At 37.9% G+C, this 19108-nt stretch overlaps 1 protein-coding gene across 3 annotated transcripts in view; it reads left to right on the top strand.

Moving 5' to 3' along the window:
- The window catches only part of ADGRL3 (adhesion G protein-coupled receptor L3), a 410528-nt gene that overhangs the window by 140085 nt on the left and 251335 nt on the right, over window positions 1-19108 (top strand). For all 3 annotated transcript variants that reach the window (XM_029283374.1, XM_015812132.1, XM_029283375.1), the window contains 3 exons: window positions 6938-6940; window positions 8832-9134; window positions 18291-18394. In XM_029283374.1, the coding sequence (XP_029139207.1) occupies window positions 6938-6940; window positions 8832-9134; window positions 18291-18394 (410 nt within the window). The remainder of the gene's footprint in view (window positions 1-6937; window positions 6941-8831; window positions 9135-18290; window positions 18395-19108) is intronic.

The raw sequence follows: 19108 nt of genomic DNA, 5'->3' as shown, positions 1-19108 counted from the left end.
ACAAGCGGGCCTGACCTAGGGTGAATTTTAAATAGGGATAATTTTTAATGATTTTAAATAGTCACAGCCACTAATATTTGGATTTTAATTGGTTTTTAGAAGGGGTAATTTTGTATATTGTTTTAACATGCTGTGAGCCGCCCTGAGTCCCATGGGGAGAAGGGCGGCATATAAATTTTGTAAAATAAAATAAATAAAAATAAATAAAATTTAGGCGGTAGTCTAGTGGGTGAACAGAAGTATCCATATTTTCAATTACTTTCCAGTTTAAGAATTCAAATTTTTATCTTTTATTTCAGTAGCAATATATAGTGCTACTATGCATTTATATCAAATATTTTAACAGTGGAAATTAACTCTACTGTCTTCAGCTTTAAAGGGATGCTCTGGCAGATGGTTTGGCTGAATGTTTATCTTCTGTAATTTGCTACTGATCTGGATAAACCTTTATGTATTAATCTGATAGAATAGATAAATGTCATATCTTCCAAAATAAAAAAAGTGGGGAGAGAATCCAGATAATTAAAGACCACTCAAACTGTCATTATTACTCAGGAAAATTCTAGATCCAAACAGCACTTTTAAAATAATATGATAATTACTAAAAGTAAATATGTAATTCTAGAGAACAAAAATTGCCAAATAAATCTTATTTCTTATTTTTATCAGATATCTTCTTTGGAGATTCTGGGAAGGCACATAGGATATAAATATATCTTCTTTGTAACAAAGTGGTTGATACAGTGAACATTCTAATTAAATGTAGGCTAAATGACATAAGTCAATACATAGGAGGCTTGAAAGTCAACTCAGAACTTTTACCAATTTGGGGAAAGTATTGTATAGAAGGTCAAAAGATTCAATATTTGTCCTGTATTCTTCAACAATTTTTATTAATGAGATGGATGAAAAGATGGTGTGAATATTTACCAGCTCTGTAGATTGTCTAAAATTGGGTGACATAGCTACTCACCAAACTTAAAAAAAAAATCCATCTTGATGTGTTAGAGAAATTGCCTGAGAAATAACAGGATGAAATTTAACAAGAGATGACGTAAATTTGGCTTGGGTCTTTTTCTTGTGAGAAAGAATTTGAAATAGTAGCTGTTACAAATCAAATATGAATCAGTAGCATATTGATGGCTACAAACTGATCAAATACAATATGGATTGGAATTAACAGAAATATAGTTTTCAAATCATGAAAAAATGGTGCATTTTCCTTCTATGGTGGTCAAAGTACTCAGTGAGAAGGATTCAGAGAAGTTGAAACAGGTTCAAGAAGGGCAATGAGAACAATCAGGGATTGAAAAATAAATATTCCATTGAGAGATTTAAGCTACTTGGAATGTTTATTACTGAAAATAGAACTGAGGGGCAGATATGATTGTAAAAACTCAAATATGTCACACAGAAAGTAGCCAAAAATTATTTTTGATTTTAAGGAATGAAAGAGATGAAAAATTTCAGAAATAAAGTTTCTTATTGAAAATTGGACAGGAGAGGAAGTGGGGAAGGTCTTCTTAACCATAAGAACAGTTTGTGGAACAAATTTCCAGAACAGCTGAGGGTTTTCTTTCATTATTGACTGGGCAACCATTTATAGTGGAGCTTCAAAGAAAGAAATTAATACCAAAGATTCTTGAATGTTTAAAATGAGAATGAAATTAATTGGGATTTGTCCTTTAAAACACATACATTCCTAGCTACATTCCTAACTTTATGTTGGGAATGTATTTAAGCATCAGGTTGAGTTTGGGCAATGAAAAACTATATTGTCTTAGTAGAAGCTACATTAGAAGAAAAGATAAACACAAGCTTGGTTCAGAGGCAGGCAGACAACCACCTTTATGAGGATTTGATAGGGGGCGATGCTCATCTCTGTTTCGGAGGTCTTGGATCAATGGAGACTACGTAAGACAAATATTAAAAACAAATAAACTTTATATTTCAGAATAAATGTGTATTATCACTACATCACTCAGTAATTTCTTCATGGACCAGATCAAATCTCCTTCCTATCTTTTTCTGCATTTAGATGACAGTTCCCCAAAGCTAAAAAAAAACCTCTTACAGCCCATTGGTATTACACTCTTATGGAACTATTCTTATGGGTTCTATTACTATTTAATTCTTTTAGTGCCTTCAAGAAAAAAATCCAATAGTATCTATCGCATATCCTTACAGTCAGAGGTATTTCACTTGGGCCAATGGAGCTTCTGTCTTCCTTTTAAGAATCGGGTTCATTTCTGCATTCTTCTTAAGGATTCACCACAGCAGATGTGAAAGGCAGATTGAAAGCCCTACCCATACCCATACCCCTTGGGATGCAAGCCCTACCCCTTTTGTATATGCATTTACTCTTTTTCAGTCTCACCTTTCCAGTATTCTTATAAGACTATAACCTAAAGAGCTTCTTTAAAAAGTATAGCTCCTTCTTCGGTGTCTTACATTGAAGCTCTTGGTTACTCCGGATCAAAGCTTTACCATCAAAGTGTTTGTCCATTTCAGAATTTTTTTTTAAAAAAAGGGCAATAGTACAGAAAAATTTTCTCTTGCCTTTCTAATTTACCATTTTTATTTGACTTGTCAAAATGATAGGTAAACCATTTTAGATACTGTAAAGTTACTTTAAAAGCTAATTATTCTTGAAAAGAAATTTATTTAATTTTATTTTTTTTCCTGAAAATATTTAAAACACTCCCCAATGGAATTAAGAGAACCATCAAAGGCAATTTATATCATATTTATATATTATTTTCTCAATAATGAATTCCTCTATCGCTTAAGATACATTAAGTAAAAATTAGACTAATTATAACAGGTTTAAAAGCATAAGATAATAACAAATAGAGGAGATAAAACTTTCTGGTTCAGTGTGTTTAAGCATGACTGTGGCTAGACTACACTACACTTTAACATACGTTTGCCTTTAGCAAACATTCTTGGACTATATCTTTGATAGTTTAAGGATGAAGAATAATCCAAATCTACAGATCAATGTTCTTGATCCTTTCATGCTGTTTAATATTGTGTGCTATCTTAATTATTATTTTATACCAAGGTCATATAAAAAAGTTTTGTACTAAATGTTTTGTACTTCAACTTTTATTACTCCAAGAAATATGGCCAATGACATGACATTCTGGGAGATTTAGACCATCTAGAAGACATCAGATTGCCTGCTCTGAGTATAAACTAATTTCATAGAGTGACATGTTAAAATGATATCCTTCTTTTCTTATTGCCGGTGGCTATATAACAATAAAGTCTTATGTCACTCAATCAGTTGATAAAAATATGTAAAAGGAAAAGGAAACAGAGAGGGGAAGTTGTTCTCCAGACAAAAATATTTTGACATTGGGAGGGAGGGAGGAAGGAAGGAAGGATAACAAGAACTGTACATCATCTGCATAATATAAAAATGTCCAGTTCACAGCTCAGTCTGCCATTCCCTTCTCACAAAATGTTTCACTTGGGCCTGAATTTGGTCACTTCTTTTCCTGTTCCTCTATCCCATTTTTATGCTTCTCTTTTGTAACTTTGGTGACTACTTTCTCTTTGCTTTCTGTCTCTGGGAATGTCTCAGTGAAAGACTATCCATAGGGAGATATGCTTTTCTCTATACTACAGTGACTTTTATCCTTTCCTTATATGGTAAGAAAACCCCATGTCTCCTCCTTGTAGAAGATTTCGGGATGAGCAAAACAAGAGCAGAGTGCTTTTGGGGAGCAGTAATTTCTGCTAAAAGAAACAGCAAGTGTGACTATTGGAGGCAGCACTATTCAGTAATTAATTTAACTCCATGTCACAACTAACTATTTTCCCAGAGGGCTATTCATTTGCCTGCCTGGGTGTGGGCAAGCTAGTAGGCTCTTTTTAATCTGCAACCTGCCCTTTTAGTGAGGGTCACAAGCATGCATATAGGCTCATGATTAGAAAAGAGAGCCAGCGATGATTAAGGCTAGAAACTGTGAAACTGTGAGTTCTAGTCCTGCATTAGGCACAAAGCCAGCTGGGTAACCTTGGAGTGACTCACATTCCCTCAGCCTGGGAGATAGGCAACAGCAAGATGACTGCAGGGACATGTCCAGGTATTTGCCAGAAATCAAAAACTGATTTGAAGGCACACACACACACACACACACACACACACACACACACACACACACGATTAGAAATTTCTGGCAATAATATTTGTGGAATGCCCACATTTTTCTGTGCTGCATAATGTTTTATTTAAAAAAAGAAAGGAAACTGAGTGTCCAGCATTGGAAGAGGACATGAAGAAATTGCTTTTTCCTTTAGTACCATCATTCCTTCAAGCCCAGACAAGAAAGCAATAAAGGAAAAATCCAGTTTCCCATTCCATGCAGGAATACAATTTAAACATTCACAATAGCCTCTACTTAAAGGCATTCCAGTGAAGGCTAATAACCAGAGTAATTATTTCTGCTACTAAGTGACTGTTATATTTTCCCCTAACAGAATCTGGCTTTCTATAACTGAAATTTCATTGTACAAAGGAATAGTTTTCTTACAGTACAGACATGTCAAACTTGCGACATCACGTGATGTCGCGCGACATATCGGGATGGTTTTGCCATTGCCAGCAATGGGGTGGGCGCGGCTTCCGGATGACGCGTCCGGCCCGCAGGCCGGCAATTTGACACCCCTGCAGTAAAACATAGTGAAGAAACGTTGCAAATTTACCTAAGAATCATATGTTTGAAGAGCTCATACAATCTTCTATTTGCATGCCATAATCCAAATCAGAACACTCACAAAATATAGCTTCCAGTCTCTGATTGATTGCATTCCACTGTAGGAAACCCATAACCTCTTTGATTTATTAATACCACTATCAAACAACTATAATTATTTTTAAACAAAACCTGTAAATGTTTTTCTTAGTTTTCTCCTATTTGGATATTTAAGATATTTTGAAGTATTCTAACATATTGTCTCAGTTTTAACTTTTCAAAATTAATATTGCTTAAATCTTCCTTCCTTCAACTTAGGATCTAGTTTCAGGTCTCCTGATTATACTCATTGCTCCCTCTGAAAATGCTCCGCTTGTGGAACTCTTTCTTAAGAGAAGTATCAATTCCTCATACAGTTTCATGAGTTGAATATGCTTTACATAACATTTTTGAACCAGTTGTACATCTACTTACACGTAATTTGTTTCCTTGTCAGGGACAGTGTTAATCCAATGTGACTTGTTCTTAACAAATGCATACTGGATTCTGGTTATTGCTTGGTTTCAATGTGTTTTGCTGATCATCATGATTGTGTATAGACGCCTGACTGTATTTTCCTGTGTCCCTGTTTCCCCAATTTTGAGGACAAGCAAAATATTTGCATTCCTCCCATCTGACACATCAGCTTTTGTTTAGGATTCATCAAAGATATAGTAATAAAATTTCAGCCAGACCATCAGCAAGTTCCCACAATACCATATCAGCAATTCATCTGGCTCTAAATTTTAAAACTCATCCAGGGTTAGTTCAATTTGCTGATTCTGCTTCTGTTATTCCCAAGCTTCAATCATGCCTCTGTATTCTGCTCTTCACAATTGCCTAGTGAAAGACATATTTTCTTGTTGAAGAACATCAAATCAAACTGGAGTTTGAGTAGTTTTCCATTAAGCAGCCTCATACTTTTTTTCCCTTTCCCATTTCTCTTCTTACCACACGCTTCTTCTGTGCTGCCACACTCGCCTTCACTTCAACTCCCCATACCCACCTTATCCCCCTCCTCCAGGGGAAAATAATTATGGCTCAGCACGTGTGGCAGTGCGTGGGCATCATTGTGGATATTGGGATAGCTAAGCAGACAAAGTCTTCTTGCAGGGTATCTGGGGCCAGTGGCCCTTCAGGACATTGGTAATGGCAGATGGGTCCCTGAGTCACAAGCATTGCCGGCTAAGGCAGCAGGTGCCCCCACATCCCAATCAAGACTTAAAAGCTTACAACTATGCCACTCCTTCCTCCCTGTCGGCTAGTGCTGCCTCTGCTGCATTGCTGGGGATTTCTTTAGTTTAGCTACAGTAGTTGGTGTTTAGCTACAGTAGTTGGTAAAAGACAGAACTTTTACCTGAGGGAATAAGGAAAGGTACAAAACACAAAAGAGGGTGCAGGCTGATGCAGAGATTTTACATTTGGCAAACAAACTGCTTTCTTCTCTGCATTGCCCAACTTGAACACTTATGCACTGGTCACTCCCATGTGGATTAATAAGCAATGAGATTGGAGAAAGTTCACATGTACATCTGCTTGATTGGATAGTGTCACATGCCATTTTCCTTGTGATTGGTTAGAGTATTCTGCATGCCCACCTCTGGAATTTTGCCTGCTTTGCAGAAAGAAGACTGGGCCAAGAATGGGTAGATTCTGTCAATGTTGGGATTTCCTCCACCCCTCATTAAAGCCTTCAGGCCCATTTTCAAAGAGTGTTTGCAACATCAGCTGCAGAGTGTGCACTGCACCTCTTGGAAGGCCATGCCCCTCCACTTCCTCCAGTTTTTCCTCCACCCACATAGCATCTTCCACTCAAGAAAGTGCCAGCAGCTCTCTGCGCCCTCACCATGTGCATCCCAGTGCTGTCCCCTCACCCAGTGCCTGGATCCCAGGCCACCCAGCAGGAGGAAAAACACAAAGGTTATCTGGAGCAGGGGTGGTCCTGAGGGCAACAGGGTTATTATGTTGCAGAAGGAAGGGCACCCAGAAGGGCAGAGATGGGGGTGGAAGGTGGATGTGGAGAGTTGAATGCCCCTGCGGTTGTAAGTCAAATCATGTGACCATAGGGGTATTGCAACAGCTGTAACTTCAGGCACAGGTTGTTCAGCACCATCATAACTTCAAACAGATGCTAAATGAGTAGTCATAAGTAGAGGACTACTTACATATGTCTTTATCTGAGATCCTTCCATTAGACAGTTTTGTCTCCAACCATCATAAGATTCAATTTAAAGCTGTTGTGATAAGTTTTACCATGCTTCAGTGAAATAAATGTTTGCCAGTGCAGTCAAGCCCACAATCCATTCTCTAGAGAAGTTGGAAGGTACAATAGTTCCAAAGACCAAGAACCTCTTCTTTCAAAAAAATATGTCAGTGGAAGGTATCTTTTAGCCTTTTCTCAGTTCTCCTACCTCTATATGTAGGCTCTTCTTTCATTTTTGTGTACAATATCATGATTCACACATAACAGAGGCAGAGGTAGCATTGCAGTGGTGCAACCCTGTTTTTACCATTTTGACAAAGCATTGGATCATGCACACCATTCTAGGAGGATGGATAAGAACAAGAAGGGATAACCAAATATAAATAAATAAAGTTAATAAATACATAACTGTCAATAACTTGATACATTTTGATAGTTCTCTCATCATTTTAATTTTCTGTCTTAGCATACAGCACCCTTTAATAGCCAGTTAATCTAGTTTGCATACCTTAGTTTCTATTCCTAATAACAGTGAGTTACCATAACTTTTAATCTTGCATGGTACAGCTACATTCCCCCTGCCCTTTGGCAACCCACACTCCTGTTCAATAGTTCTTTTTCCCTGTTTCTCTCATCATCTGTTTTTGGTTGTCAGTGTTGTCCATTAGGCATGCTTCTTTGGTTGATTCTCTTCTTTATTGGCATCTTCTGGTTCTGATATGGCACCCCCTTTTTTTGATCGAATACAGTTTTGTCTTCCTTTATAAAAAAGACAGTTTTGTCTTCCTTTATTTCTCTTTCCTTTATTTGTCCTCCTTTATTGATCTAATACAGTTTTATTTTCCTTCCTTAATTCTGAGCTTTTGCCCAAGCATTATTTATTTTTACATTTATTTCATGGAGGAACTCAACCATCTCTCAGGTTTTGTAAGTTTTGACTGCAAAGTACTGTCTATTTATCTTCACTTTTGTTTATTAAATCACTACTTTCAGGTTAATGAAGCAATATTCAATTTGAGGAAAAGTTCATTAGGCACTTCCTGTTACTGAATTTTTACACCAGAACTCAATCTTCCCTGCCATTTCTTGGAAAATTAGCTGCTTTATATTTCTCCTGGACTCCCTGTAGCAGGCTTAACTCATTTAGCAGGGAGCAGTCATTCAGTTCTCCCAACAATGGGAATTAAGATACATTCCTTGTAATCAGTAGCTATTAAGGAAATTAGGTTCCGTCACCCCCTTGTCTTTTTTTCCTGTTGGATTCCATTGCTGATCATCTGTTTGCTCTTCTTCACTCTCTTACTAATTTCAATAAATATTGAAAACTTTGTTTCAAGATAAATTCATTCCTTTGGGTTCAGAAAGAAAAAAACAGAGTAGTCTAAAAATAATTTAGCTTCATCACACGTTTCAAGTATTGATTATAGAACCATAGAATCACAGAGTTGGAAGGGACAGTGGAGGTCATCTAGACTAGTCCTCATGCCACCCTGAGCAAACAGCAATTCAGTCTTTTCTTGAAAACTCCAAAGATGGAACATCACAATTTCAGGAGGCAGACTGTGAGATTTTAAAAATAACTTGTATGCAATGATAAAATAGTCCAGAATTACCCCAGTTGTTTTACCACAAATGTACAATTATAATTTGAATGTAACTGTATTCCTACCGAATGTCAAGTAGGTGTGCTTATCTTAACATTATTGTAACATTATTTTTTCTCTATTCTATTAAGTTGGATTTAATTTTTTCTGGTAATTTAATTTCCTTAGATTCCCTAAAGAATTATTCATATATTCTCAACTCAAGCAGAACATTTCATGCTTAGGAAGAGGAACAAAAAACATAGGAATTGCCACTAACTTGTTTTTGCTTTGAATTGATAGCATCAACAGCTGGAGGAATAGGCCTGGGTGGGACTACCACAGGCACAACAAACAGAGCTATTACAAGCAGTACTGTACACACAACCACTGCATCAGCCTTGGGTAGAAGGAACAGAAGCACAACTACACTTTCTCCAGCTTTGGATAGTCCAAATGAAATGACAACACATCTGCCACCTGCCTCTTCCCAGCTGCCTGCAGTTGGTGCAGAGAGTTGTGAAACTGTGGAAGCTCGTGAGATCATGTGGTTCAAGACCCGACAAGGACAGATGGCTAAGCAGCCATGCCCAAAAGGCACTGTAGGTAAGCCTTAGCCCAGTGGTGGTGAACCTATGGCACGCGTGCCAGAGGCAGCACTCAGAACCCTCTCTGTGGGCACGCGTGCCGTCACCCCAGCCCCGCCTCCCCCCATGGCCCCCTCCTCAACAGCAGCCTCCCTGGAGGAGAGGTGCCCCTGGGTGCGTCCCACACGTAGCAGCGGAGCCAAGGACATGACAGCCGGGCAGCAGGGACAAGACTTTGCCCTCATACCCCATTGTGTGCAGATGATGCTGCGGGGCATGGGTGGAGGGCATGGTCCTGGCCGCCTTGATGATCTGTGGTGGGCCATGGAGGTGGTGGGTGGCCCTACGGGTGGGCAGGGCGGGGAGGTTGGGGGTGGAGAAGGTGGGCCAGGGGCGGGGGCGGGTAGAGCGGTTTTTGGGCACTCGGTCTCTAAAAGGTTTGCCATCACTGCCCTAGCCCAATGCTATTTCTTTGCTCTGTTAAAATGTTTAAGCAGGAGTTACTTTATTTATTTATTTATTTATTTATTTATTTAATTTAATTTATATGCCGCCCTTCTCCCGGCGGGACTCAGGGCGGCGCACAACATACTTAAAACCAAAACATATATACAATCCCCCCCTTAAAACCGAATTAAACCAAATTTAAAGTTGTGTCTTCCAAATTCCTAAAAAACCCAGTATAAAATCCACCCTAGGTCAGNTAGTTCGTTCCAGAGGGTGGGGGCACCCACAGAGAAGGCCCTCCCCCTGGGGGTCGCCAGCCGGCACTGCTTGGCCGACGGCACCCTGAGGAGACCCACTCTGTGGGAGCGTACCGGTCTGTGGGAAGGAATCTGCGGCAGAAGGCGGTCTCGGAGGTAACCGGGTCCTATGCCATGAAGCGCTTTAAAGGTGGTAACTTAATATTAAACAAAAAAGAAAGTTTTCAAAGGTCTCAAAGTTTGGCTGGTCCTTCACCTTCTTCACCTTCACCTTCTGCACCTTCTAGAAAGAGTGCAGAGAAGAGCAAAAAAGATGATCACGGGACTGGAGGCTAAAACATATAAGGAACGGTTGCTGGAATTGAGTATGTCTAGTTTAATGAAAAGAAGGACTAGGAGTGACATGATAGCAGTGTTCCAATATCTCAGGGGCTGCCACAACTAAGAGGGAGTCAAGCTATTCTCCAAAGCCCCTGAAGGCAGGACAAGAAGCAACGGATGGAAACTAATCAAGGAAACAAGCAACCTAGAACTAAGGAGAAATTTCCTGACAGTTAGAACAATTAATCAGTGGAACAACCTGCCTCCAGAAGTTGTGAATGCTCCAACACTGGAAGTTTTTAAAAAGAGATTGGACAATCTTGTCTGAAATGGTATAGGATTTCCTGCCTGAGCAAGGGGTTGGACTAGAAGATCTCCAAGGTCCCTTCCAACTCTGTTATTCTATTCTGTTATTCTAACATAGTATTGGATAATACAACTATAATATTTAAATATTTGCCCAGTCACTACACTTCAGAATTCTATTCTGTCTTTTTGCAAAATGATCTGTGTGGAATTAAAAAAAAACATTAGTATCAAAAGGCTTTTGTTTATTAATCACCTTTTTAACAATGATTAGCCCACTTAGACCCCTGGATTCTGGAATGATTTAAGAGAATTTCCTCTGCTTTGATCTGTTTTCTTGCAGAAATCCTAATTTCCATGTGAGATGGTAAGATGGAAAGAAAAGGGAAACTTCAAAATGTCCCCTCTTATTTATTTATTAGATTTTTATCCTGCTTTTATTAGTTTATAAATAACTGAAGGCAGTGAACATATATAATACTCCTTCCTCCTCCTATTTTTGTCACCGTGACAACCCTGTGAGGTGATTTAGACTAAGAGAGAGGACTGTTCCAAAGTCACCCACCTGGCTTTTGATACAGATCCTAACAAGCTCCCTAACTTTCTCGCTGAAATTGGCAGGATACTACATGGAATGCCAGCCCAAGGTCCGTGAATCAAATTAAATCAATTTTTATTGCACTCCTGAAGCAGTACAAAGCAAATATAACAGTATGCCCAAAGATGTAAGAAAATGTAGATAAAAAGCTTCACTCAGTAGTAGGCCTCAGGATAAAACTAAAGGATTAAAATGAATAACAGAGAGTGAGTGTAAGACAATTTCAGCTAAAAGAACATTTAAAGATTAAAAGCTTCACTAAAAATACGAGTGATTTTGATTTTTTTAAAAAGAAAGAACTTAATCCTTAACTTAGAGTTAGACCATGTCTTGATGACCATAAACAAGAACTCCAGGTGTTTTTTAGTTATTTTCTTATTTTAGATGCAGTCAGTAGAACTTGGCTATGGCAACTATCACAGAGCCTTTCAAGTATCTCAAAGAGTGCAACATTTTCTAGTAATATTTACTGTGGAACATCCCAAGGTGCTTTTTTTGGACCTGTGAAATAAGAATATCCTCTAGATGTTAATATAAGCTTGTTGCCTACATTTGAAAGATTGTTTCAGTTCAGGGTACTGATGGATCAGGCTAATGAAAATGGATTTTCATGACACAAAAGCTTCCATTAGTGCAGAAAGTAGTTGCCTGAATATTAATAGAGGCTTCCCAAAGTAATAAAGAGGAATGTTATTTGCATATTCATTGCTGAGCTATATTAAAAGTTGTTTGTTTGGTGAGGTGGGCATTTGGAAAAATTGGAAAAATTAAAAAATAGAACAAATAAAGTCACTAATACATGCTAAGAAAAATGCCTTTTCAGTGGGGATGCCCTTTTTTATATGAAACAAGTTTTATTAATTTTTCAAATTTTTACATCCAGGTGCTTAGGAAGCAGCGTGGTGGTAGAGTAATCAATAGTCCAAAAGCAAAATCATTCATGTGTATCTCAGGTTACATCAATAGAAATTCCCTCTCTAGTTCCCTTAAATATTATATCATGTTCATATTAATACATTTCTAACTAATGCTCAATCAATCCATACATTTATCAATGACATTTTACTTATACATATCCAGGTCCTGTTTTTAAGTTTTACTTAATTCCATTTGCCATGTTTCAATTTGGCCTTTTATAACCAATATTTAAGTTTCGGATAACCTTAATTTCCCTCATTTCATTATAAAATACTTAACATAACTAAAATAGACATGTTGTTCCAAAATTTACCTTCTTACTTTGTTCACAAATATATTCTATTTCATTTACTAACAAAATATCTTCCATTATCACAAATGTATTTCCATCTAACAATCAAAACTATAATCTAACAATTAATTTTAATTTCCCTTATAAATCTTAATCCTAGATATTAAACCAATCACTCCAAAAAGCTACTTAGCCCATTAAGTGAATTTTTAAATCCCATTTTTAAATCTAACTCTGGCTTTCTTTTTGTGCCAAGCAGGTTTCCATACCAGTGCCTTTGAATCCACTGATGTGTCTCCCTTCATTCCCATACATGTTGCTTGAACCAAGGGAGAACATCCTGTTATCAATTTTTCAAAGGAACTGGCCCCTTTGTAATAGTTAGGTTGTTGTCCTAATAATTCAAATCTCCATGTTTGGTTTGGAATATTTGTCATCAGTTCAGTCTGGTCCTCTTGTTCTTCTTCCAATTTCGTCTGGGTAAAGTAGAGAGTCATATCCAGTATTGTAGTTATTGTTTGGTTAGCTAAATTGTCTAAGTTCTCGATGTAGTATGTTTGTTGATTGGTTCCTGTTGTTTTTGGAGTTATAGATACTGTAGTTAAAGTCAGTGTTGGGTTAGCAAAATTCTTAATAGGTTGTGAATGTTGTTGTTCCTCTTCTGTTGTTTTTTGGCTTGTAAGTTGATCATCTAGAGTCTGGGGTTCGATTTGTAGTTTTATGAAAATATCCTCGGCTTTCACTTTTGACTTGATTAGCTCAGTAGCTTCAAGAATTTTTTCAAGAATAAGTTTATAGTTGAGTTGTGGGTAGAGTTCCTCTGTTTCCATGGTGATTAGAGATAGTCCTTTAGTGGAGGCTATGTTTAATAAGAGTCAACCAATGTTCACCTCCACACTTTCTAAAAAAAAATTTTCCACCAGCCAGCTGTTCCCAATTCTTATCTTTTGGATAATATGAAGGACAAATCAAGGGAGTCAACAAGCATAATTGAAAAAAAAAGAAATTCAATTGCTATGCCAGGTTTCACCACAAGATGTCCCCAGCAGACCACAAAATCTTTTCTCAAACGCCAATTAGCTTTTTTATTTTTCGGTTAAAAAAGCAGAAAAAAGGTATTTTCCAAAATTAATAGTTTAGGTAAATGATAGTTTGGATAGTTTAAGTAAATGATAAGTCTCTATAATAAGAAGTTTTGGGGCCCCAAGGTATCTACAAAACAAAAATCCAGTTATCTGGTTGTTAAAGTTAGTTATTTTTTTCTTTTCTTTCCAAAGCTTAAATTCCGAAGTATGCAAACACTGCTGAATTGAGAGCAGGGAGAGAGTTTCAAGGAGCTTTCACAGGAAGGTAGTTAGGGTAAAGAGAGAGATAAGGAAAGGTCTCACTCAGTGCTTTTGGCTTTCGGCTGCTGCAGCTAGGTGGTCGGCCATCAAGATGGCCGATCTTTCTTCCATCGATCCAAAGGAGCTGCATAAGCTCAAGCAGGAGGGCTGCCACCCTTCCATGCTCAGGTGAGGGTCCTCCTCAGCGGTGGTCGCCCCTCCAGGGTGACTTTCGACCCTTTCCAGGGTCTTTTGATGGAAGGAAACCAGACGTCAGGGAGGGAACTCTCCTCGTGCGTCCGAAGGCGCTGTGATCCAGAACCGGAAGCCGGATGCCCTTTTTTGACTACCCTTTGAATTACATTTATGTTGGCAATTATTTAATTTGCCCTGGTATTATATCAGTTAGGCAGTCTATTAATAAGGGTTGCTTTATAATTTTGTTACATAGTATGACATTGTAGCATTTTATACCATTGAGAATACCATTGAGAAAGAAAAACAAGAAATCCAGGAAGAAACCAGCATGGCTGCAAAAAGATCTCTCTGACAAACTGAAAGACAAAAAAGGACAAATACAAAAAATGGAAAGAGGGGCACGTAATTAAGGTTGATTATCAGCAGACAGCCAGAACATGCAAAGAAGAAGCCAGGAAAGCAAAGGCTCAGAATGAACAAAGACTTGCAACAGAAATCAAGGACAATAAAAAAAAGTTTCTTCCAACACATTAATAACAAGAAAAAAGTCAAGGAAACTGTAGGCCCACTAAAAAGAGAAGATGGCAAGGAAATTACAGGCAACATGGAGAAAGCAGAGCTGCTTAACTTATACTTTGCATCAGTCTTCACACGAAAAGAAACCATAATCCAACACACCCAAAAAAAAACACTGCAAAAGACATACTAGAAACAAAAATCAAAATAAGCAAGAAAATGGTAAGCGAACACCTATCCAATCTTGACGAATATAAATCACCAGGACCAGACAGATTACCTCCCAGAGTTCTGAAAGAGCTGGCAGATGTTATCTCAGAACCGTTGCACCACATCTTCCATAAATCCTGGAGCACCAGGGAAGTACCCAAGGATTGGAAAAGGGCTGATGTGGCCCCCATCTTCAAGAAAGGGAAAAAACAGACCCAGGAAACTACAGGCCAATCAGTTTAACCTCAATACCTGGGAAGATCCTAGAAAAGATAATAAAAAAACAGATCTGCGAACAACTAGAAACAAACAAAGTCATAACTAGCAGCCAGCACGGGTTTGTTCATGCCAAACCAATCTGATCTCATTCTTCAATAAAGTGACTAAACTAGCAGACCAGCGAAACACAATGGATATAGTATACCTAGATTTCAGTAAGGCATTTGACAAAGTAGATCACAACCTACTCCTTGGTAATCTAGAAAAAGATGGAATAGATAACATCACCACCAGATGAATCTGTAGCTGGCTGACAAACCGTACTCAACAAGCAGTCCTGAATGGCACTACATCCACATGGAGAGAATAAGTAGTGGGGTACCACAAGGTTCCGTCTTAGGCCCAGTACTCTTCAATATCTTCATAAACGACTTAGACGAGGGAATTGAAGGGGAACTCATCAAATTTGCAGATGACACCAAACTGTCAGGAGTAGCCAACACCCCAGAAGACAAACTCAGGATCCAAAAAGATCTTGACAAACTCGAACAATGGGCCCTATCCAACAAAATGAGTTTCAATGTGGAGAAAAGCAAACTCTTACACTTAGGCAGGAAAAACCAAAGGAACAAATACAGATTGGGCAAAACCTGGCTTGGAGGCAGTAACTGTGAGAGGGACCTTGGAGTCCTGGTAGACGATCACTTAACTATGAGCCAGCAGTGTGCAGCAGCAACCAAAAAAGCTAATATAATCCTGGGTTGTATAAACAGAGGCATAGAATCAAGATCACACAAAGTACTAGTACCACTTTATGTGTTGTTCGTCCATCGATTTCGATGAAGACCTTGACTTCTTATGGATTATGGGCCATCAGCGGTGTGTCCGTAGATGGCTAATGAGATCGATGTCAGCACGGAATGTTCTGCCACATACTGAACATAGAAATGTGGACACTATTGCTTCAGCATTTGCAGCTCTGGCTTTACGGAGTGCTCGCTTCTCTTTATAAAGCCCTAGTAAGACCACACCTCGAATACTGCAGCCAATTTTGGTCACCATGTCACAACAAAAATGTTGAGAGTCTGGAAAAAACTAAGATGATCAAAGGCCTGGAGACCAAAACATATGAAAAACGGCTGCGGAACTTGGGTTTGGCCAATCTAAAGTAAAGAAGAAATAGGGGAGACATGATAGCAGTATTCCAATATCTGAGGGTCTGCCACAAAGAAGAGGGGGTCAGGTTGTTCACCAGAGCACCAGAGGGAAGGACGAGAAACAATGTTTGGAAGCTGATCAAAGAGAGAAGCAACCTGAAATTAAGGAGAAACTTCCTGACAGTGAGGACAATAAACCAGTGGAACAATGGAACAGACTGGACAATCACCTGTCTGAGATGGTATAGGTCCTCCTGCTTGAGTAGGGGGCTGGACTAGAAGACCTCTTCCAGCTCTATTCTATTCATATATTACCAGGATATTTTATAATACAGTGTGACTTAAATATATGGTTGAACTTGTTAGTTCATTAACAAGCTATAATATTAATATTAAATACATTTTTCCATTGGATTGGTATTAAAAGATCAGAGACAGTACTTCCATTTAAGATCCAAATTAGTAAATTGGAATTAAAACACAGCTGCTCCTGTTTTAACATAACAATGTGTGGAAGACTGGAGGATGGAAGGCAAATTATTTTGCCCAGCATTTTTTCCTATGTTCAGAATATATACATGAACCAGCAAGATTCAGAATTAAGATCCTTTGCTTTACTTTAATAGTCAGTGATTATATTTTTAAAAATACTGTAATTAGTGCAGTTATTAAATAGCTATTTGAAGATTTAATTTTTTCCCATGAAAAAATATTTTTGAATCCTCAACATTTTAACGTAAATGTAAAGAATTGGCAGAATTATTTTGCATTTTGTTTTTCCCACAATTTCAATTATGGGAAATCATCCCTGTGTTGGCTTCTGGCTTATTGTTACAGATCAGAGTCCCTTCTATGCAGTTTTTCTTAAGAGTGTATCAGCTATGAAGGTCTAAGGCTTTATTTACAGTATTTAAATGAGGGGGAACATTTTTAAAAGTTATCCTTGTCATAAAATAATGTGGATTGAGAGGACTCCTTTTGTCTTTCAATCACATACAAGAGACCATATTTTTAAAAAAGCTTCAGTTTCATTTAAATTTAAGTTACATAAAAATTCATTTCTCAGAATGCCTTTCATAAGATCACCCATTGTATGAAGGTGGAGATTTGTGGGTTGGTTTCCGAAAGTTTTGTTACCAGGCTAGGTAACATCTTCAGCAGAATTTAGGGGATGTCAGTGTCAGTGTATTTCTATTTATAAGAGCTTCGTGTGGTCAGTAGGTCTTGTGATGGTGAGGTCATGTCAGGTGAGGGTCCCATCAGATCAGGGTCTTGTGATGGGTCAGGTGTGAGTATGTCAAGTGAGGGTCTTGTTGTGGGTCTTGTGATGGGGAAGTTACATCAGGTGAGGATCATTGGGAGGTGAAGTGCTGGTTGGTTGAAGGTCAATGCTGTCTCTGGTTCGCTGTGCAGTTTATTTGAATTCTGAGGGGTTTGGAAGCATCACTGCTTCAGACAGGAAGGCGGGGCAGAGAGTGGTGAAAATGGCCGAAAAGATCATTGGCAGTTCCCTCCCTCCCATCCAGGACATAGCACAGAAGCATTGCTTGAGCAGGGTCCGTAAGATTATCTGGGACACTACACATCCTCTTCATGACCTGTTTTCCTTGTTACCTTCTGGGAGGAGGCTTCGTGGTATCCGTAGCAGAACATCCAGCCATAGTTTCATTCCATACAGCATTAACCTTGTGAACTCTCAAGCTTCCTCCTTCCGTTATATATTCAAGATGGACAGTATTTAATATTTATTTGCTACGTATAAGTAGGGATGTGGGTCTATACATATGTTGTTCATAGTATGTTTAGGTGTGCGTCATGTATGTGTTTCACTTTGAGAGCGGGCAACTAAATTTCATTTTTGATGTGTGTCGTTGTGCCCACAGTAAAAAAATGACAATAAAGGTTATCTTATCTTATCTTGTAGGTTGGGTGTAGGTTGATCTGTCTGTTGATGGAATTGCTTGTGGAGTGCCAGGTTTTGATGAACTCACAAAGTGGGTGGTAGCGTGGCCGATGATTCTTGTATTGCTTCAATCAAATGGGTGCTGTCACCCATCATATATTTAGTAATTTCTCCTTTCGGGCACATTAAACCCTATAATTCTCTGACTTTTTTTTCAAGCTTTGGGAGCTGCCTCTAAGAATTCAAAGCCTGTGTAGAATTCTGGATTTCAAAGTAGCATTCTATGCCAGGAAATTTATTTTGCATCGTCTCAGTGATACCATGAGTTTTCAGCCCTGATAGTTGTATCAGAAATATAGGAATACAAACAATGTTTGTTTTCTTAATCATGATGAGATTTTTCTAAGATATAAATTAATGCTTGGATTGGGAGGAAAAGAATTCTCTTCTTCAAAAAGTTATTTTATTGAATATTAATTCAAGCATGATATTGTCATTATAATTGCAGGTGTTTCAACGTTCCTTTGCCTTGCTCCTGGTGGAAATTGGGATCCTCAAGGGCCAGACCTCAGCAATTGTTCCTCACTTTGGGTCAATCACATCACTCAGAAGGTAACTGTTCACTTAGACTTGATATATTTGTGCTAACAGTGTATGTTACAGTCATTCTGCATTCATTTAAAACCAAGATTTTGTAATCCAAACTTTGAATAAATGAAAGCAAACCATTATATGCAGCAAAAGGAAGAGCCTTGGAGAATTATGTTAGACTAAGATATAAAAGAGGATGAAGATCAGTTTCAGCATGACTTATCTTAAGTCAGAGTTTGATTCAAGGACTTCATGAGAATAATCAGAAATGTGAATCTTTATAAATTAAAACTTTTAGATATATTAAAATCTTTTAGAAGTGGTTTTATTATGTAAAAAAACCAGAAAATTCAGAAAAAAACCCATGAAAATTCAAAAAAATACTTTCAGATTTTACTAGTATGGATGTTAGCTGGAGAATTACTTATTATAACCACTAATCACAATGCACATATACAACATTTCAGGAGCACATGAAATAGTATTGAAAATAAGTACTTTGTGCAGTTCCTACATTTTATTGCCCTTTGATATCATATTTTATTACTCTTATCTTACTTTTTTTCTTATTCTCTCAGCATAATACTTCATGCATCTCATGAAGTAAAATTTATGTCATAATAAGTTATTATAAATATCCAGTGGTTTAAGATTTAAAAAGAGTCAATATTTGAGGAAACATTATGTGGAATTTTTAACAGAATTATGATTTTTATATAATGTGCCCCAAATTTC

This window comes from Protobothrops mucrosquamatus, unplaced genomic scaffold (genome assembly GCF_001527695.2).
Source record: "Protobothrops mucrosquamatus isolate PMUCROS unplaced genomic scaffold, P.Mucros_1.0 scaffold69, whole genome shotgun sequence".
Classification (NCBI taxonomy): Eukaryota; Metazoa; Chordata; class Lepidosauria; order Squamata; family Viperidae; genus Protobothrops; species Protobothrops mucrosquamatus.
The sequence above is the reverse complement of the archived record's forward strand: the minus strand, read 5'-3'. Positions and strand labels throughout refer to the sequence as shown.